The 21568-nt window shown below is 46.9% G+C and overlaps 1 protein-coding gene across 1 annotated transcript in view; it reads left to right on the top strand.

Annotated features, from left to right (window-relative positions):
* VSNL1 (visinin like 1) overlaps positions 1 to 16463 on the top strand; it is a 108486-nt gene extending 92023 nt beyond the window's left edge. Inside the window, exons 3-4 of the mRNA XM_001503420.6 lie at positions 13540 to 13755; positions 15478 to 16463. Coding sequence (XP_001503470.1) covers positions 13540 to 13755; positions 15478 to 15675 — 414 coding nt within the window. The 3' untranslated portion in view covers positions 15676 to 16463. The remainder of the gene's footprint in view (positions 1 to 13539; positions 13756 to 15477) is intronic.
* The last annotated feature ends 5105 nt before the right edge of the window (positions 16464 to 21568 follow it).

Raw genomic sequence — 21568 nt, 5'->3', positions numbered from 1 at the left:
GGTCCTTCTAGACCACTGAGTCAATGCAATCAGGTCATGTTTGCTGGGGTTACTTCCCAGAAAGAGGAAAGCTGAAAGAGTCTGAGTTTGGGGGGAGAGACAGCAGAAGGGGGCTCCTCCGCAGGGAACTGTCAAAGGCTCACCTGCCTCTCTCTCTGTGGCTTTGCGGAGAGGATAAGAAATGGTGGGGGGTCTGGTGTCCAGGTTTGGCTGCCCTTTTGTGTGGGGTTTATGTTCCTAATCTTTGTGCCCATGAGGTCTCACTCTTGGTGCACCTGTTGGTCCTTCCCAAATAAACCTTTGTCCTCAGCAGGTCCTAGACTCCAGGAGTGGTATACAGGATGCCCTCCCAGAATCAGGCCTCTGGAGCCCAGCAAGATCTGAAAAGAGAGAGCTGGGAGTTTTCTGCAGGGATCTGCTATGAGGTCTGGTATGGTCTTTCCGTTCTTGAGCTCAGGAGCTGGTGGCCACTGCTGCCCTGGAGGGGAAGGGAAGGCCCTAGCCCCTCAGAATTCCCGTGTTGCAAAATTTCTTGCCTCAACTGAATTACTGGTTTTGTGCAAATTTGAACTCTGGTTGACCCAGGTTCTGCACAGGCTTGAAAGTAATAAAAGGAAGCTATAGATACGCCAAGATGCATCCTACACATCCCACAGGGTGGGACCAACGCCCCCATCCCTGGCTGGCAGTGTGCTCCTTGGCCACCTGGCATTGCTAATTAACTTTGGGTGTGACTCTGTGTCTGCCTTCCTCGCCAGGCTGAGATCCTGGGCCACGGTTTCTGCTTTTCTGCATCCCTCTCAGCACCTGGCACATAGTGGGTACACAGAGGAGGTGATTATTGACTGATTGCTCAATATATTTTTTACATAAAAGAATGAAAGAAAATTGTTTTCTTTATATCTATTTTTTAGTGTTCCTCAGTTTTCATATTCTTGGCACATATAGAATACAGCCTTGCTGAAACACAAAATTATAATGATACTAATATAGTATCTTTCATTTACCAAGCCCCTACCATGAGTCAAGCACTGTGTGGGAGTCATTGCACACATCACCTTAATCCTCACAGCATCATTACCAGGTCCATCCAGAGAAGGAAAGCCCACTGCCCCTAGTCACACAGCTCCTCTCTAGTGGAAGAACTGGGACCCAGTTCCAGGCATCCTGACCTGACTCCAGTGTCCTCCCCATGGAATCCCACAGAGCCCAGCCCAGCAGCCAATTCTACCCCGACCCCCAGCCTATTTTTCATATGAATAAACTAAGGCTTTGAGAAACATTAAAAACCGTTTGCCCAGGGTTTGACATCTAGTAAATTGCAGAACTGATATTCAATTCGAGACCCACTGACCACACCATGCACATCACTCTTCCTTCTCTTCGTGGTGTATTTCCTTTGCTTCTTGGTCTGTAGCCAGACCTTTCTCTATACCTCTGGTGGCAGAGATGGTACTACGTGGGACTGGAATAATTTGGGTAGAATTTCTAGGTATGTCAGTAATGGTGGACAGTAAGGAATTTGGGGGAGCACCTTAGAGTTGGTAGGAAATTCTTTCTCTCCAGGAAACAGAGGGCACATCTTAGGCTGTGGCCATGAATATGTTCATTTCTTACAAACATATTCAACTTCTGCAGACAGAACTTCCCTAGCTCCAGCTTTCATTGCTGCCACTGTCACCAGCTATGTTGTACAGCGCTCTTTCCAAGGTTGCAGACCTGGTGGCCTGTGGCCTTCTAGCAGTGTTCTAATTGAGAGGCAGCCGGGCTGAGCATTCTCATCACGGTCACCATGACGTTGTGAAATAAGTTGAGTGTAGGGAGAAATGGGAATTGATCGTGAACAGACCACTTTATTCTAGGAGGAGTTGGGAAGATGAAACAGTTTCAGAACCGGTTGCAAAATCCGCTTTTCTACTACGTCAGTTGGACTAATTGAAGAGAATACGGGGTGAGGAGTTTGTTCCCGTTTTCCCCACAGCAACCAGCCTTCCACCAAGCACCTTCAACGATCCTCACCCCTTTCCTAGTGTCAAAAATGAATTCCTTTTTAAATTGATAAAAAACAATCTTTCTAACCTAGCACGTGGAAGGCAGCTCACGTTTTGGGCTGCATCTTCCTGTGATTTGTTGCCTCTGCTTGAGGGCAGGAACCAGGTCTTATATTTGACTCTTCTTCCTTGTTGCTGTCCTCACCCACCCTCCTGCCCACACAGAGCTCAGCATAGAGCCTGGCACCAGCCAGGCTTCTGTGAGTATCTGTTGAATGAACACATCGGCAGGAAACAGTTTTTGGACTCACCGTTTCTAATGAAGGGGAAATGTCTCTCTCCTCTTCCCGTCACGTGACTACGTACATGTACCGCCCCGGGGATGATTCATACCCTCATGAATCATCAGCTAAAGTAGTAATGGGGATGACAAGTTTGAAGGCCAAAAGGTGAGCCTTCTTTAGCACAGCTGACTTCAGACAACCTTCAGAACATATTTCAGCCCTTCAACTGGTCACTGGGGGATTTGCCGCTGTCTGCTCAGACTTGAAAAAGATCTGCTGTGCTGAGTTACTTGTTCATTCAACAGATACTTACTGAGCACCTTCTGAACGTTTCTTCACAATTACGATGTATTACCAAAGATGGGGCTCGATGATGTACACATAAGTAATGACCCTAAGGGGGTTCTGACCTAAGCTCAGAGAAGGCTTTCCTGAGACAACAAACACTGAATCAAGGTATGAAGAACAAACAGGAGTTAACTGGGCCGGGGCAGAAAAGGAGCACTCCAGACAAAAGCAACAGCACGGCAAAGGTCCATGACCGTGGCTGGAGAGCACAGCAAGATCCCGAGTAGAGAAAGAAGCCGGGGAGAGAGGAGGGGACCCGAAACTGGACTCGGAGGCAAGGACCAAACCTGGAAGGGCTTGGAGGCCTGAGGATAATTTTGTTCCTTCTTCTGAGAACAAGTAGATGCTATCGGCAGGCATGGGAAGTGGACATGACTGAACTGGCATGAAAAGGTCGCTGTGGAGTCGTGCAGAGAACAGATTGGAGAGGCCTGGCAGTGGGGTAGGGGAGCCGTTAGGAGGCAAAGAATGTGCAGCATGAGTGGGGCCAGTGAGACAGCCCAGGAAATGGGGCTCCTCTTCCTGGGTGAGGCCTCATGGGCATGAAGAGCCTAAAGCCAAAACCAAACACCAAGTTAATCCTCAAGGGCACCAGCTTGGCCAGCAGCCCAGGGCGAGTGCACTGAGACCCCACCACTGACCACCAGCTGACCCAGACACTGTTTGTCAGCATCAGAGCATGACACACAGCATGGCAGCCTTGAGGGGACACAGGGACGGGAGGGGGCCACCAACACCCTAGGCCTTGCAGCCTCAGAGGTCTTCCACATCTGTCATCTCCAGTAAATCTCACAACAATTCTGTGTAACATCTATCATTATTGCCCCATTTTGTGGACGAGGGAACGAAGGCTCCAATGGGTTAACTGACTTAACCAACGTCACAGAGGCAGGCAGAAGTGGGTTCGCACTCCGCCTCTGCCTCTCGTTAGCCTTGGGTGGGTCCTGCTTGCTTTTAAGGACACCACACTCCTGCAACTCAGGAGGAAAAGGATGAAATGTCAGTACCGTGCTGGGCCAGAGCTAAGGTCCTGGAGGCTGATTGGAATCCTCGGGCTTGGTCTTGGCACATTCCCCTCCCTCCACAGCAGCATCCACCACAGAGCTAGGGCCCACGACCCCCACGCCCCTGCCCTGCGCACAGCTCCGTCTGGGCCTCAGAAACTCTGCCAGGCGCTTCCTGCTGCCTGGGGAGGGGAGAGTTAGTGTGGACTTGTGTGAGGGGCAGTATGCTTGCCCCTTTAGTCCCTAGTGGGTGCCCCATTCCCCCTGGGGCTGCTGCGGCCTGGCCTGGCCCTGCTGATGAGGACGAAGACAGGACGTGACCACAGTACAAGGCAGGAGGAGCGCTGTGTGGGGAGGAAGAAGCAGAGGGACGGGCAGAGAGGCAGCCCTCCCCGATCCTTGCGGAGGAAATGGATCACAGCTCAGCACAGAGGGTGGGGCAGGCTGGGCAGGTGCTGGAGGGAGGCAGCATTCCGCAGACGGAGCTGGGTTTGATCCTAGCCCGCCCCAACCCCCTTAGTGGCGTGACCTTATGCCAGTCACTTAGCTCAGAATAATGTCCCGAAAGTCCCAAACTTGTTGAAGAACCAGCTGAGGTAGAATATGAAAAGGGCCTGCTTAGGGCCTTGCTCCCTGAGAGTCACTCATGAAACAGTAACTACCGTATTAGTGGCAGGGCCTGAAGAAGTGGGGACACAGCCAGCTCATCCATAGATGGCCTCTGGCTAATTCCAGCAGAGGGGACGGCAGACGACTTCAGAGGTAGAGTAGCCATATTTCAGGGACACGATAAAGACGACTCCACCATGGGGGAGGGAATCGTGTCGTGGGTTCATAAGCCAGACAATTTAGGTTTCTGCCATTTGAGAACAAAGGAAAACAAAATCGACCTGAGTGAGGACGTTTTAAAAGGGACTGTGTCCTATGAGGGATAGGATGGCAGACCTCTCTGAGACTGAGCAGCAGAGCGGCCCAAGAATACTCTTCTGTTCTTTGATCCCCTCATGAGCTCTATTTTAGGCAGACTAATGGGCAAAAATCTATTCTGAGGTCTGAGGGCTGCCTAGCATCAGCCGGGAGCTGGACCTTGGGCAAAGCCCTGGAGAGAGACTGTCCTCCTCAGTGGCCTTGCTGCCACCCCCTCCTGACACAGCACAGCAGAGGTCACAGCAGGCCAAGACTGTGCTTATGTAAACCTGTCCCAGCCAAAGGTTGGGCCAGGGAACTTCAAGGGAACCTGCATCCTCCATCAAATTGAGGCAGGCACCAGTGACACGGGGAGAGGGGAGATTCTCAGGAGAAATGTTGCAGTGTTTTCCCTGAACTCAGTGCAACATCTGGAAGGATGAGATATCCAGGCAGCAAGATGGTGTAGAGGGCTGGAGTAGAGGATGCGGAGGAAAGATTGTGCGAGCGGATGGAAGCCAGTGTTTTGAGACCATTTCTTAAAGCAGCCACCAAACAGCCTTCTGTGCCCCATGGGGGTGGAGAAGCCAATGACACGACATCTATTAGCATGAGGTGTCTGGGCCTCATTCACCACTTCTTAAAGAAAACAAACCTTTTAATATTCACACCTGGATATCATTGAAAAAGATAGAAAGGGGTTTCGGCCCACTTTTTGCAGGCAAAGTCCTCTACCATGGCTTTGGAGGGAGCTGGTTAATTTGTGCAAAGCCTCTTGTTGTTTGCCTGGGGAGAGACAAAGATCTCACAATTTCCTGGGGTTTTCCTGTCCTGCACATTGGTCGGTTCAGAGTAAAGGCATGCAGTACTGTCGGGAGAAGTCTAGACTTGTCTCATCCCAGAAAGATTCAAACTCTGAGACCATTCCTCAGCTATGATGAAGAATAGTGAATTGTCAGCAGCCTGCATGTTAGAGTGGGGAGAGGAAATCACACACAAAATTTTCATTTAAGTTTCATACTCATAAGATCATCTCCATTACTCTTGTTCACAGTTCTATATGCTTGTGTATCATGGTGTAATTTTACACTTATTTTTGTAGTTCTTTGATTAATATCTACACCCCCTACTATTCTTTTTTTTTTTTTTTTTTTTTTGAGGAAGATTAGCCCTGAGCTAACTGCTGCCAAACCTCCTCTTTTCGCTGAGGAAGACTGGCTCTGAGCTAACATCCGTGCCCATCTTCCTCTACTTTATATGTGGGACACCTACCACAGCATGGCATGCCAGGTGGTGCCATGTCCTCACAGGGGATCCGAATCGTCAAACCCCGGGGCCACCAAAGCGTAACATGAGCACTTAACTGCTGTGCCACTGGGCAGGCTCCCCACCTTATCCCCCCTCCCCCCCCGGCCCCCCCCCCCCCACTATTCTTAACGCTCTATGTATTTTTTCTGTTTTATTCCCAGCACCTAACACAGTGCTTGGCACATGGTAGCTGCTCAATACATGTTTGTTGAATTAAAGAATGAACGTATCAAAAATATCCCTCAGCAGCATTTTAGTAATTTCCATGCAGTATACACAGGCTACCAGAAGGTGGCGATAAATGCACGCAGCCAAGCACTTCCAGCGTTAGAGGCGATGGAAGCTAAGAATTACATAATGCGACAAATTCCTTTGCGTCATCAAATGTGGATGTAGGTTTATTTGCTCGGCTAATAACTGGTGAAGAGAAAGAGCGAGTTGTAGAAGAAATGATCGGACAGATCCGCATTCAGATCCTGCCTCTGCCACAGCCAGCCTGGACCCTCTGGCAAATGCCTTGACCTTTCCAACTTGTTGCATCGTCTACGACATGGAGTGTACAGTGGCAGGTTTTGTTATAAGGAGTAAATGAAATAACACACATTAGGAGTATTAGAACAGAGCCCACTCCAATGCTATGTGATAATCATGAAGGCCTTCCAACAAATGAGGCACATGAAAATCTCTCTCCCTAACTTTCCGCAGTCTTCTTTTTTGTGTATCTTCTTCCCCACGAAGGACCAATGGTACTTAGCGCTCCCTGCAGCAGACTGACACAGTGGGAGAAGAATTAACTGAAGAGTTTGCTGGACCTTTCTGAGTTCACATTTCTTTGTCTATGAAATGGAGCTGAGGAAAACCGCTTGACAGGAATATCGTGAGAGCTAATGACGTAGCATAGATCATGCTAGTAATACAGAAGCCACTAGCTCACATGTGGTTATCTAAATTGATGTGTGAGTTAAGTAATATTAAAACATTCAGTTTTTCAGTCACCCCCCAGAACATTTCAAGGGTTACTTCCCCCACTGTCTTCAGTGCTCTGTATGTTTTTGCTATTTTATTTCTACCACCTAACACAGAGGTTGACACATACAACTAGTGGCTATCATTTTGGACAGTGCTGTTTATAGAATATTTCCATCATTACAAGAAGTTCTATGGACAGAGCTGGCCAGATACAATGATCGTTCAATAAGTGGCAGCTGTCCCAGTAGCAGCATTTGGTCCCCAGTTCCCCTCCAGTTGGCACCGCACGCTCCTTTCATTTGTCCTTCAGCAGGATCTTGTTCAGCACCCACCCTCTGAGGGAACTGTGCTCTCTGTTACAGATACAAGGAGGAGCAAATAGGCTTTGCACTCTGGGAGTTTACAGCTCAGTGATAGATAGTAAATGACCTCCGAAATAAATATGAATGGCAGATGGTGCTAACCCTCTGTCCTCAGACCTGCTTCTCTGTTATCAAGCGAAAGTTAAAAAGAATCAAGCCACCCCCTTGAGTTGTCCTGAGGCTTCTAGGAGACACTGAATGTGCAATCAATTGCAACTATACGGTACAGTTACTACGAAGGAGAGCGTCAAACAGAAATTGCTTCACTCATTCATTCACTAAATAATGACTGAGCACCCACTGTGTGGCGATCAGGCGGGGAACAAAACAGCAGAGCAGCCAAGGCTCCCTTCCCTCATGGGGTTTACATTTCTCGTGGAGGAAGAAAGAAAGTGAATATGTATTAAAATATATTGTATGATGGGCATTGAAGGGGGTTAGGGGATTCTGGGAATGGGAGAGTTGACATTTTAATGAGTAATATTTTAATACTTCTCATTGCCATTCAGCTGTAGTGAAAACCTTTCTCTTCCCTCCTGGGAGCGTGGATGCACTTCATGCAGCGTTCCCATTGGACAGATGAAAGCAAGCTGCCAAAAGAAGTGACACAATGACAGATACAAAGCTGAGCAAGACATAGACCCTTGGCTCAGCAGGAATTTATGGAGCTTCTCCTTGGGAGGCCCTGAGACAAAAGTTAGGGGGGTACGGAGATGAGCAATCTGCTGTTGCCCTCACAGAACTCAGGCCAGGAGGGACAGAGACAAGAATAGAGCTTACTGTCATCTAAGGCAGGGAGTTCGGAAAGACTCATCTAGAAATAAGTGAAGTACAAACCGAGCAAAGAGAGAGATCAGTTCAGTCATGAAGGTTTCATGGAAGTAGAACAATGAGCTGGACACAAAGAAAGATGGGATTTCCTGATCGGCCAGGATGAGATGGGGTGAGAAAGGGAAGGCATACGAAAGAGAAAGGGAAAGCCATGTAGGGACACAGTCAGGGCACAGGTGCATAAAGCAGAGGAACGAGAGACATGCACGCAGGTTGGGACAATCACGAAGGGCCACAAACAGCAGGTTAGAAGTTCAGAATTCAACCTGTGCAAATGGGGGCCTCCGGAGGGCTGAGCAGAGAGCAGAGAGAAGCAGGACACACAATATTTAAGGCACACGTTGGGTCGGATGTGGAAGCATTTGAATGACAAGCAAAGGAGTTTGGATTTGATTCCACCGAGGGCTTCTGTGAAGAGAAACCACTCAATCTGAGCCCTGTTGCAGGAAGATCAGTGTGGCTCTGGGGGTCGGACTTGGAGGAGACCAGAGGCAGGGACAAATTAGGAGACTATGGCCAGAATCTGATACGTGGTGGTGGGGTCTGGGCAAGTCTTGACCCACTAGGCCTCTGCCAAAGGGGAGTCACCGAATGAGGAGATGGAGAAGTTCTCTGGGAAATCTGAGCCCACTCTCCTCTGCAGTGGCAGGGTGGGCTCCGTGAGCTTTCCTGTGACCCAGCTCTGAGGACAGATGGCCATGCCCTCAGGCTGTGCCCACCTGACTGGGCTCTGCTGAGAGTCTGAGTCGAAGGTCCAGGAAGGCCTCCCCCTCCACCCAGGAAGAGGAGGCAGTGGGTGCAGCCCTGCTTTGCAGCAGCTCCCCATGGTCTGATGGCCAGTACAACTGATAGCCCTCATTTCTAGACATCCTGGGGAAGGGGAGTCAACAGGAAAGAAAGATGTGTGACCCAGAAAACTTATCTCAGAAACTTCTAGAAATCAGTCCCGGGAATGCAATGGGACAAATGTGCCTTCTCCTGCTTGTCAGTGAGCAGGAAGAGAGTAGGCAACCGCACCAGCTCTCACCACATGTACCTCCCCTGGAAATTCTGCCAGGAATCCCGTTTCTTGGGCCTGCCTAGAAAGCCTGGCCCCTTTTCCTCTCTTGAGAAGGGGTAGGGGGCCTGTGCGTTCCTTGTTCTCTACTATCCTGGCGCAAGTACGGGCCTCAGCATGGCAGAAGCAAGAGGCCTCATGGGGTTGCCTTTTCTCCTCACTTCTGAGGTTCTCATCCTCAGGGGACTCTCCCACCGCAGGCTCGCCCATTCCCTGAAGCAAAGTCTCCCCCACTGGATTAGAAAAGACTGTACAGGGAACTCAGAGCTGAGGGAAGCAAGGAATTTATGGTCCTGCAGAGGAGAGCCACATGTACAAAGATAATTCAGATACAAAGAGAGAGTGGTTGACATCAGGTTGTGTTTGCAGATAAGGGGCCCTGGAGGAGGGTGACCAGAGCAGAGCTTCAGCTGATGGGGAGGAGGTAGAATGAGCCATAGGGGAGGGTCTGACAGACAAAGGGAGCCGGGTGAGCAAAGACAGAGGCGGGAAAGCACAGGGCACTGTGGATCCATGGGTATCTCCAGCAGACTTCCACCAACAGGCGATCCTGCCCGAGTCAGAAACAGGGCCGGCCCTTACCATTCGGCTGTCAACTGGCTTTCAGGACGAGGATGACATTTTTCTGTGGACGTCACGCTACACTTGGTGGTTGGGTCCTGGTCCCACCCCAGGCCGGCAACCTCCAGAGCCCATTTCCTCAGAGCATAACTGGGGTGCAGGGACAGATCACCATGTGGCCCTCAGGTCAGAGTCTCATCAGTGGGGCCAGAAGTAACCAGGAATGGAGGGTCGTCCCTCCTTTCACCTTCTGCCAACCTCCTGATACCAAACTTTGAGCCCTCAGATGCTGGAGCAAAAGGGCTGTGCGTTTGCACAGGGGCCAGGAGGGGGATTGGCAGCAGATGTTAGCTCAGGGTTAATCTTCCTCAAAAAACTAACTAAATAAAATAAAACAATACACATTTCAAGCAACAGTGTGCAAAAGATGCTTGTACTTTTCAGGCACTATTGTTCTCCAAGAGAACTGAGTATGATTTCAAGACCCTGATTTCTTCCTGAAGAGATTGAAGGCAGTGTGGATTCTCATTTCTGTGATGATCCAGCCAGAGTCGAATTATTTCATCAAAAGAAAGAGCATTCCCCTGATTAGAAAAACCCGAAGCACTCAGAACACGATAGGATGGATTTTCTAAGGGAAAAACCCCTCCAGATCTTTGAGGGCTCTTGAGCACACACTCAGCTCTTCTGAAGTAAACATGTTGGCTATTAAAGTCAGTAAATAGAACTTCTGCAAGGCATATGTAGCTTTTATTGCTCAAAATTTACAATCGATTTTTTTCCTCAAGAGTTTTCAGATCTAAATTAATTTTTAATATACTGACCTAAGGTGCCCTGCTATTTTTAGATAAAACTATCAGATATCCCTCAACTTAAAAGTATGCTGTGAGCAACAGGACAGTGAAAGCATTATACTGCCAGAAACCCATACGGGTGGCGGGAAATACACAGCAGTCCCAGGTCACCGCATCTAGAAGGCTGGTGGAGACACTGCACTAAGGACACTTAGGAATCTGTCAAGGGGCTCCCTCTGCTCTGCTGCTAGGCCATGTCACAGGTACCAGCTCTGCCCAAGACCCCTGACCACAAGGCAGATGAACACATCAGCAAACAGCGGAAAGGGATAAAGGACAGTCATGTACAAGGCACATGTGATGCTGTGATATAATAAGAAATATCTATTTGGTCTTAGTCCCTGGTTCCTGACATGAGAGCTTATAACTTGTGGAATCTCAGGAGTGATAACAGTGCCTTTTGTATGCTAATGAGATGACTGGTGTCTGGGTGCCCCTCCATAGCTTCAGGATTGGGCACTGGTCACCAGAAAGGCCACGGCCTGATCAGAAGGTCAGAACTTTCAGCCCCACCCGCCTGACCTCTGGGGAGGGGAGATGGACTGGACATTGAATTCAATGGCCAATGGCCAGTGATTTAATCAATCATGCCTACATAATGAAACCTCCGTAAAAACCCTTAAACTACGTGGGAGCTTCCAGGTTGGCGAATACATTGAGGTGCTGGAAGGGTGGCGTGCCCAGGGAGGGCCTGGGAGCCCCCTGCACCCTGGCCCCTATACCTTGCCCAGTACATTGCGTCCACTGAGCTGTTCCTCAGTTGCATCTTTTATAATAAACTGGTAATAGTAAACAAAGTGCCTTCCTGAATTCTATGAGTTGTTCTAGAAAATTTTCAAATGAGGGGGCGGTGGGAACCCCCTGCTTTACATTAGGTTTAATGGAAGTACAGGTGGTAACCTGAGACTTGCAACTGGCGTCGGAAGAGGGGGCAGTCTCGTGCTACTGAGCCCTTAACCTATGGGGTCTGCGCTAACTCCAGGCAGTTAGTGTCAGAACTGAATTGAATCGTAGGACACCCAGTTGGTGTCCAGAGAGTCAAAGAATGGGTTGTTGTAAGGGGGAGAAAAACCTCACATATTTGGGGTCAGAGGCATTCTGAGAAAAGACAGTTCAGAGCACATAAGGATCAAACTTCCCTCTTTAGAAAATTTCAAGTTCAAAATCACTAGTTCAAAGCTCAGCACCTAGCGGTCTGTCCTCAGGTGCCCAAACCCTTAGGTGGCATTGGGGATGGAGGGGAAACACGCTGAGTAGAGGAAAGAGGAAGGAAGCCTTTCGCCCCCATAACTCCCCTTCTTGAACCCGCCGCTCAGTCCTGAGCCTTAGGAATTCTTGGCTCTTCGTAGACAACATGACCATCATACATTTCTTGTTGCAAGGTTTCAGAGAGCTCGGGCACCATGAGATGTCGATCTCTGTATTCCCAGCACCTAAGATGGGGCCTGGCAAGAGAAAGGCCTCCGTGGATTTTGATGAAAAATAAAAAACAAAGGATATCAGAAATAACGATGGGTTTAGGAAATGAGGGAACAATGGAGAAAGTTGTCCTTCACAGCCACAGAAAGATTAGTTTGATTAAAAAAGAAATGGTTCTCAGATTTTTATTTTCTGAGATTAATAAAACAATTGTTGCTTTAAGCCACTCAGTTTTGGGGTGATTTGTTAGCCATAGTGACTGGAACAGATCCTGGCATCGGAAGTGGGTGCTCCTGAAATACAGGCCTAAGCAGCTCCTCCTCCCCCTGGAACTCTGGTCTCTTCTCCTGGCCTTATGTCCTGGATCCTTACAGGGAAATGCATATTTTGTTTCTGGAGGGAAATCTTCCACTTCCAATGTGCTTCTAGGTGTAGGAGTTGTGGGCAGCTGGCCTTCTCTTGCTGTAGGGCTCAGCAGGTCCCAGGGCAGGATGCACAGTGAGAACGATGAGCTGAGGGCTCATGAAGGGAGACAGCCCCATGTGCGCATGAGCAGACCATCTGTACTGAGGCTGGCCAGCCGGTCCCACTAACAAAGTCACAAAGGAACAGGGATCCCAGTGACATCCTCAGAAATCTGCTTTGGACTTTGTATTCGCTGGATTTATTCATCCAGAAACACATACATACTTCTCTGCTTTAAAACAGCAGAGGGTTTATTTTGCTTTTGTTTTGGGCTGTGAGGTTGGCTTGTTTTCTACGTTCCACTTGGAGAATGTTCTTTGGCTTTGCTGAGGCAGACGGAGGTCAAGTATTAGAACTACCTGTGTTTGTGACTGGCCTAGGCTCGTGTCCGGGGGACTGAGGCCACGGCCTCACTCTCCGCGCAGCCTTACCTCCTCATGGGTCTGCGCTTCCATTTCCTCGTGGGTCCATTCTCTGTCTCCCTCGGCACCCTTGCCAACTGTTGGCCCTGAGAAGAAACCTCTTTTTATCTCACAAAAATAAGTCCAGTCATGTTCTATTTTTAATGGGTTTTAAATGTCTGTTCTACAGAAGAAAAGTCCCTGTGAAAACAAGTCGGACACTGGAACCTCACCAGGGAGATGAGTGTGGGCTGGGGACGGGGAGCCGGTGGCAGGAGAACACAGGTCTGGGCAAGCTCGTTCTGGTCCCACAGGGTGGTAAACCTAGATTTTCACACCCAGAGGAATTTGGAAGTTCATGGAGCACCACCCTGTGTGTGGAGAGAAGTCTGCTACCTGCCTCAGTCCTTGTCCTTATGGGAGAGTGACCAGAGAAGCCACAAATGAGGGATGCTAGCTGCCCCCTCTGAGCCCTGCCAACATGAAAGCCACATGTCACCAGCCTCACCCACAGGAAACAGTGAGGTGCCTGTTAATGAGGACGCATCCAGAGATGGCCTCTCTGTGCCTGCCCTTGGCCTTGAGCACTGGGCCAAACCCCTGTCCAGGCGGGAGAGCCTGTCCCAGGCCCTCCTACGGCAGCCTTGGAGAGCATCCTCGGTGCTGACAGCAGGCACGGTGCAGTGGCCTTTCAGGCTTTCCTGGCTAAGACCTCAGCCTAGACCGGGGCCTGGGACATTTCCCTCCCAACAGCTGAACTTGTGTGCTCTGCTTTGTAGTTCTTCCCTTATGGAGACGCTTCCAAGTTTGCCCAGCACGCATTCCGAACCTTTGACAAGAATGGGGACGGCACCATCGACTTCCGAGAGTTCATCTGCGCCCTGTCCATCACCTCCAGGGGCAGCTTTGAGCAGAAGCTGAACTGGGCCTTCAACATGTACGACCTGGACGGCGACGGCAAGATCACCCGAGTGGAGATGCTGGAGATCATTGAGGTGAGGCGGCCGGCCCTCTCGGGAGCGGTGGGTTCGCTCAGGGTAGGAGCAGGACCTGGGCTGCGGGACACAGAAGGCAGATCCCCAGCAAGAAGCTTCCTCGGGCATAGGTTTATGGCAGCTTCTTTTCTTCCCTGCCAGGAGCCCTGCTAGTTGCCTGCCAAGCCTTGAATTCTCCCCACCCTGGCCCCCTCCTCCAGGGCAGCACTGGGATATGTCACAGATCCAAGCTGCTGGGCCCTGACTGCCAGCTGACAGTCAGCATTTTAACCAGCCACTCACGCCCTGTGAGATCTTCCACAAATATAAGCCTACTGGACCCAAAGGACATTATCAGGACTCAGTTTCTCCAGCCCTTGGCTTAGCTCTGCGTGGCTGGACGTTGCCCTCTTCCTCAAATCAGCTTTCCCATGGTGGGCAGAAGATGCTGCCCGTGGGTCTTCTAACTGGCATTTAAAAAATTTTCATTGAGTTATAATTTACAGACCATAAACTCATCCATTTTAATTGTACAATTAAATGACTTTTAGTAAACTTACCAAAGTATGCAACCATCACCATAATCCAATTTTAGAACATTTTCATTCCCCCAATAAGATCCGTCATGCCCACCTGCCCATTCCCATCCCCAGACTCGGGAAATCACCACTCTATTTTGTTTCTGTGGGTTGGCCTTTCTGGACATTTCATATAAAAGGAATCACACAATATGAATATATAGCCTTTGTGTCTGGCTTCTTTTTTTTAGTCTGTGTAGTAGGATTTATCAGTATTTCATTTGTTTTGTTGCTAAAATAGTATTCATTTGTATAACTATGTCATATTTTATCTGTTTGTCAGCTGATCAGCATTTGTGTTGTTTCCACTTTTTGGCTATTATTAATAATGCTACTAGGAATATTCACCTGCAAGTCTTTGTGTAAATGGGCATTTATTTATTTATTTATTTTTGTGAGGAAGATCGTCACTGAGCTAACATCTGTGACAATCTTCCTCTATTTTATGTGGGATGCCACCACAGTGTGGCTTGACAAGCAGTGCTAGGTCTGCGTTCAAGATCAAACCTGCAAACCCTGGGCTGCCAAAGTGGAACACACAAACTTAACCACTATGCTACTGTGTCGGCCCTGGGTATTTATTTTTTAAGGCACTTTCCTAAGAAAGAAAATTGTTTCTACTTAGGAAATTCCTATATTGAGAATTAAATGTGTACAATTAATTGAACTGGATAATTGGACTCTTCCTACTTTATTCTTTAACTTATAAACGTAGTCTCTGATCCACAGCTCCACCTAAACTAACTTCTTTCAGGGCTAGATTTTACTGGCCCACCTTGCTTGATTGTCTTAACAGGTTGTAAGTTCCTTATCGGTTAGGATGACATTTCATCTTCCCTAAACCTCCAAAGGCTAGTGCTTGTTGACTATCATCAGTGCCTCCAACTCAGAATGTTTAAAACCGAACTCATCACTTTCCTCCCTGAACCTGTTCCTAGTCCACTATTTTTGATCTCACTGCTGAGCAACTCTTTCTACCCACTTCCTCCAGCCAGAAACCTGGGAGTCATACGAAATCCTTCTGTATCCAATTGGTCATGAGACTCACACATATTTGATTATTTCACTCTCTTATTTAAAGCCATTTAAGCAGTCCTTTGAAGTAAATTTAAATTCCTTGTCATATCACAGGAGAACTTTACGGTCTGTTTCTTGTTTCCCCAAGGCTATCTACAAAATGGTGGGCACTGTGATCATGATGAAAATGAATGAGGATGGCCTCACGCCCGAGCAGCGGGTAGACAAGATTTTCAGCAAGATGGATAAGAACAAAGATGACCAGATCACACTGGATGAATTCAAAGAAGCTGCAAAGAGCGACCCTTCCATTGTATTACTTCTGCAGTGCGACATTCAGAAATGAGTGAGGTCAACGCTATGGACTGCACAAGTCTCAATGTTCCATTCAGTCTGCAGCTATTCTCTCTCTCTCACACACACACACACACACAACACATACACACACACACACAAATATTGCTTGGACTACCTATAAATGGACTTGCTTCTTGTGTTTGAAACACTTGTGTGCATGAGAATGTCATTTGCTAATGAATTTTAAAAGCATCTATTATAAAACAAACAACCTGCCACAATGTGATATGTGTAATATCATTTCATAAAATCCCCCCTCCTCCAAAGCCTGGGCAGAAATGTGCTGCAAAGAGTTCTATGATTTCTTGTTCATGTTTTGCTGATGCTCGTGTCTCCTTGATTCCATAATGTTAGTAGCACTGAGATCCCACGGTAATGTAACAATTATAAGCTGTGTCACCATTCTCCCGTAAAATAGTACTGGACAGACACACCAAGGGGCCCTTGGCTCCTCTGTGTGGTCCACACACAAGAGCTTGTATCATCAGTGAACATAAATGTGCTACATTTGCATGCCTTTTAGGTTTGCCTTAATTCTTACCTCATTTGCATCCTATCAATCTGGAAAGAGCTGTGTTGGAATTAATGCAGTATAAAACTTAAAAATCTTGCTAAATGACTCATTAAGTATATCTATCTATATATATACATATACACAAAGATATTATTTATTGAAATTAAAAAAAAAAAGATGGAAGTGTATTGATTTCTGCTTGAATTTTCAAAGGCTTCCAAAGAGTTGGCAACAGATGTCCCAAATAAATTTCTAACATTTGACTTTTTCCCTCAATTCTTATTTCATAATTTTAAATTTGAAACAGATCTTCATAATAATCAAGGGTCAGCTAGTAACAGCTCACCAAATCTACCCTTAAACATGCAACTGTGGAATTTGAAGAATTAATGACAACAAAAGGGGAAAAGCAACTTCCCAACTCTTCATCCTGACCCTCAAAAGAGGGACAATTAATATGGTCTGTAAAGTTTAAATAAAACGTAAAACTTGTTCATTCTCAAAAAAACGCTCATTATATGAAAATAAATTTTCTCTCAGTGTGATTGTGGTGCTAACAACACATTATGTTCTATATAACTCTGCGGAGGGCACATTTAGCAGGCTGAGCAGTGTCCTCCAAAAGAAGCCAGTAGGAAAGAAGACTCTTGTCTTTCCAAGTCAAAAATATACCAGTTGTTATTTTTTAATGATGGAACAGAACTCTGAGCCTTTTAACCTTGGGGAAGGAAGGCAGAAGAGATTCCATCAAGAACTCCAAAGGAGGTTTGTATTTTCAGAACATGCGAGAAGTTCAGTTTCTTTTTCCAGTGCTGTCCAATAGAACGCTCTGTGATGATGGAAACGTCCGGATCTGCACTAGCTACATGTGGCTGTTGAGCACTTCAAGGATGGCGAGTGTGACTGAGGAACTGAATTTTCCATTTTATCATATTTAAATTTAATTTACCTTTTGTAGCTATTAGTCATAGTATCAGACATAGCACTGCTATGTTATTCCTCCAAGCATTTTTCATCGAGTGCCTTTTTTCCTAATACTCTTACTCTGTCTGTCTTAGGATCATTAAATGAGACCAGAGATCAGAGCCTGATGATTCCATTCATCCACTCAGCAAGAAAGTGTGAGCAAGCAAACCTCACCATAAACACCCAGGACACCAATGGTACCCGAAACATTGATAGAACCCAACTTCCGCTTCCAGAGAGCACAGTCCCAAGTGCAAATAGAATGTCCCCATGCCCTTAACCCCTGTGCTTGGTGAGTCCAAAGTGGAGGAAGGGAAAGATGGGGGAGGTTTAGTGCCTCCCGGTTCTCTCTCCCCACAACTAAGTGAGGGTGGGGTGTGGTGATGAGCTGGAGAGGCTCCTTAAAATGGCACTTGGTTAAGTTAGGCTCTGGGTGACACATTCATAGAAAATCATTGATACCTGCTGTGCACCCAACACCACTCTTTTATTTATTTGGTGATGAAGATTCACCCTGAGCTACCATCCATTGCCAATCTTCCTCTATTTTTGCTTGAGGAAGATTAGGCCTAAGCCAACATCTGTACCAGTCTTCCTCCATTTTGTATGTGGGATGCCACCACAGCATGGCTGATGAGTGGAGTAGGTCTGCACCCAGGATCCGAACCTATGAACCACTGGCTGTTGAAGTGGAGTGCAGAACTCTAACCACTTTGCCACAGGGCTGGTCCCCCCAACCCCATTCTTGTTGGGGGAGACAGACAATAACCAAACACACTCACAGATGTCCAATTGTACGAACTCTGAAGAAAAGCACGGCCAGCTAAGAGGGATGGAGAGCGATGGGATGCAGCAGGGGCTATTTGCTATAGGGTGCTTAGGTGACACTTGAAGTAAAACCTGAATGAAGGAGGTGAGCCACATGGGTATTTGAGGCACTTATGGAAAACAAACCCTCCAGCAGACTCACTGGTTCTTTTCATAAATAAAATGTAGAAATTGGGGCAGCAAATGAACATTTTGTTATTTTCTTGTTTCAGTCCTCAATACTCTGAGAGTGTAGACTGGTACAGTGATCCTGGAGAACACTCCAGTAGTACTTGGTTAGAATGAGTGTACTTATGCCCTCTGACCCAGCATTCCTACTCCTGGGTATATCGCCCCAAGAAGCTCTCACAGAGGGTCGTGAGGGGATGTCTCCCAAGATGTCTGTGACAGCTCTGTTTGTGGAGTGGGAATTGGAGGCCATCTAGTGGTTCATCACTAGAGGAATAGGTAAGTAAAATATGCTGCATGCAAATTATGGCTGCTATGCATCAGCTGGAAGCAAGACTGATGTACACACAAGCAACACGGACATATTTTTTAAATGCTGAATGGGGAAAAAAGAGACAATAAGATCTATTGCACAGTATAATATATATAAATGAAAAATACATTCTCACAAAAGAACACCAAAGTCATGTAAAGTAAAGGGAAATAATCACATTATAATGGTTTCTAGGGAGTGGGTGGTAATGGGAGTGGTTCAGTTATTATTGCTCCACAACTCATCCTCAAAATGTAGTGGCTTAAAAATAGAAACAATCATTTTACTAGTTCTCGTGGCTTCTGTGGGTCAGGAATTTGAGAGGGGTTCACCCGGATGATTCTGGCTTGGCGACTTTCATGTAGTTGGAGCTCAGCTTGAGCTGAGACAGGTGCCTGCAGCAGCTGGGAGCTGACTGGGCATCTCTCTTCTTCTAGCCTCAGGGCTTCTCCACATGTGCTAGTTTGTGCTTCCTTACAGCTTGGCGGCCTCAGAGCAGTCATACTACTTACATGATGGTTCAGGTCTCCAGCATAAGTATTCCGGCAAAGAAGTTGCAAGTTTCACTGTCTGTTCTGACCTAGCCTCAGAAGTCACGAAGTCATGAAATATCACTTATACTGCATTCTACTGCTTACACAATAGTCACAAACCGATCCATAGTCAAGAAGGGAATTAGACGCTACATCTTTGTAGGTTATGGTAAAGTTCTAGAAGAACACGTGACATGACAGATATTGTTGCCACTATCTTTAGAAAACAATCTCTTACAGTCTGCTCTGTAGCCACAATCCACATCCCTTCCACATACAAAACACATTCACCTTCTCCCAAGAAACCAGAAGCGTCTCATACCATTGTGACTTCAGGTGCAGGCTTGAGGGTCCAAATCTCATCATCGAAATGCTCTTCAGGTGTGGTTCCTCAAGTACAGCATATCGAGTATCATCATTTTTGATACCCAAAGGCCTATGAACTCAAGGGATAACTATTGCCCCTTTCCTTTCTTACACAACACATCATGGTGGACAGGCCTAGCATAACTGCAAGAGACATGCTTTCAAAAAAGGGGGAATGGAGAGCTCATAGTAGTCTCTGGTACATAGCAGTTCTGAAATCCAGGCAGGTATGTCTTGAAAGTTCCTTGATTAGGGCTCAGTCCTAATCTCTGAGGGTTGTTCTCCACGGCTCTTGGCTCTGTCTTTTGTGTTTTGTGTTCTTGTTTCCACCCTCTGAGCTAGCCTCCCTTTGTTTTTGTAAGGAAGATCGGCCATGAGCTAATATCTGTTGCCAATCTTCCTCTTTTTGCTTGAGAAAGACTGTCCCTGAGTTAACATCTGTGCCAGTCTTCCTCTATTTTGTATGTGGGACGCTGCCACAGCATGGCTTGACGAACAGTGTGTAGGTCTGCACCCAGGATCTGAAGCCACAAACCCTGGGCTGCCCAAGCTGAGTGTGTGAACTTAACAACCATGCCACTGGGCCAAACCCTAGCCTTCCTTTTTCATAAAAAAAGTATCTATGTTTATAGTTTTCTCTGTCTACTGCCTGCCCATAAAAGTTTAGGAGTACAAAAACTTCTTTTCATTTTTTACTGTCTCTTTCAGTCTAAGCGGATACAATTCTTTAAAAAACCTTATAGGTTTCTTATATATCAATTTATAAAATCCACTCCATTAGAAGGGGCTCATTGTGAGACTGCTAGGGAACAACACCCTTAATGGTCTTGGAAGCCTATTGTTTAATGAAGAGGTGTCGAAAGGCAAGTCTTAGAAAAAGGTCTTTTGTTTGTTCGAAAAGGTCTAAAAGCACTGTCTTGGATCTTTCTGAGGTCCTAACCAAGGATCTTCACCAGCCCTGGCTCCTTTATATGTAACCGTTTGCTCTTTAGTTCATCTCTTTCCTCTCACATTTTGCCATGGGCAGCAAGAAGTCAGGAGGTGCTTTTCATATTCCACCTAGACATCGCTTTGGCAAGGTGACCGGTTTAAGTACATTTCCTATTTTCCATGTTACTGTGGCATCAGTGTTGCCAGACTTTCCACTACTACATAACAAGGGTCCCCTTTTCTCCTGCTTCCGATTGCATTTCCCTTACTGTCTTTTAGCCCTCACCAAAAGCATCCTTGAGACCCTTTAACATTCTGCTAACACTCCTCCTCAAGGCCCTGTGGATTCACGTTTGTCAATTTAACTATCTTCAAGGACCTTCCAGCAAGCGCCACCTGGTTTAGATTTATTTTTTTTTGGTATTTCTATTTTCAGATACCAAAATCTGTTTGTTGCTAATGGTATGTGACAAATCACCCCAAGTTAGTGGCTTAAAACAATTATTATATTATCTCTCATGGTTGTTGTAAGCTAGGAGTTCCGGAATGACAGCGGCCAGTTCTGGCTTGGGAACTGTCCTGCAGTTGCAGTGAGATGGGGAATAGAGGGGTGCTGGAGCAGCTGAGGGATGGCTGGGCATCTCTCTCTTCATGTAGTCTCAGGGCTTCTCTGTGCGGTATCCCCACATGGGCTAGTTTCGTTTAGGCTTCCTCACTAGGTTGCTTCCATGGTGGCACAGTGATTCAGCGTGAATATTCCAGAGATCAAGGTGGGACTTCTATTTCTTTTCATTGCCTTTTCTGACTTAGCCTTAGAAGTTACAGTGTCATTTCCACTGCAGTCTGTCAATAATAAGTGAGATACAAATACGCCTAGATTAAGAAGGGAATGAGACCTGCAAGGCAAGGTTCTGGAAGAACACGGGAAGCATCTATTGTGGTCACCTTTAGAAAATATAATCCACCACAGGGAATGAAGAATGGAGGTAAAAGGAATTAAGTACTCATGGACCAGTGACGAAGGTGAGTCATGAACTGAAGGCTATGTTTAACGTGACTCTGCAATTGAGTTCCATTCAAACACACACTCGTGCCTTAGCAATAGGCATCCTCAGTCCTCAATATTCCAACCAGTCACGGTGGTTCCTTCGGAAAGGACCAACTATAGGCTTCCTCCAATCATTCAAGTCGGCCTGAGTTCTATGGGTTCCAGCTTACACTCAGTTGCTATTTTAATTACCATGTTAATTAGCTGTTTAATTCC

This window comes from Equus caballus, chromosome 15, assembly GCF_041296265.1.
Source record: "Equus caballus isolate H_3958 breed thoroughbred chromosome 15, TB-T2T, whole genome shotgun sequence".
Classification (NCBI taxonomy): Eukaryota; Metazoa; Chordata; class Mammalia; order Perissodactyla; family Equidae; genus Equus; species Equus caballus.
Note: the sequence above shows the minus strand (reverse complement) of the source record. Positions and strands in the feature narration are given on the sequence as shown.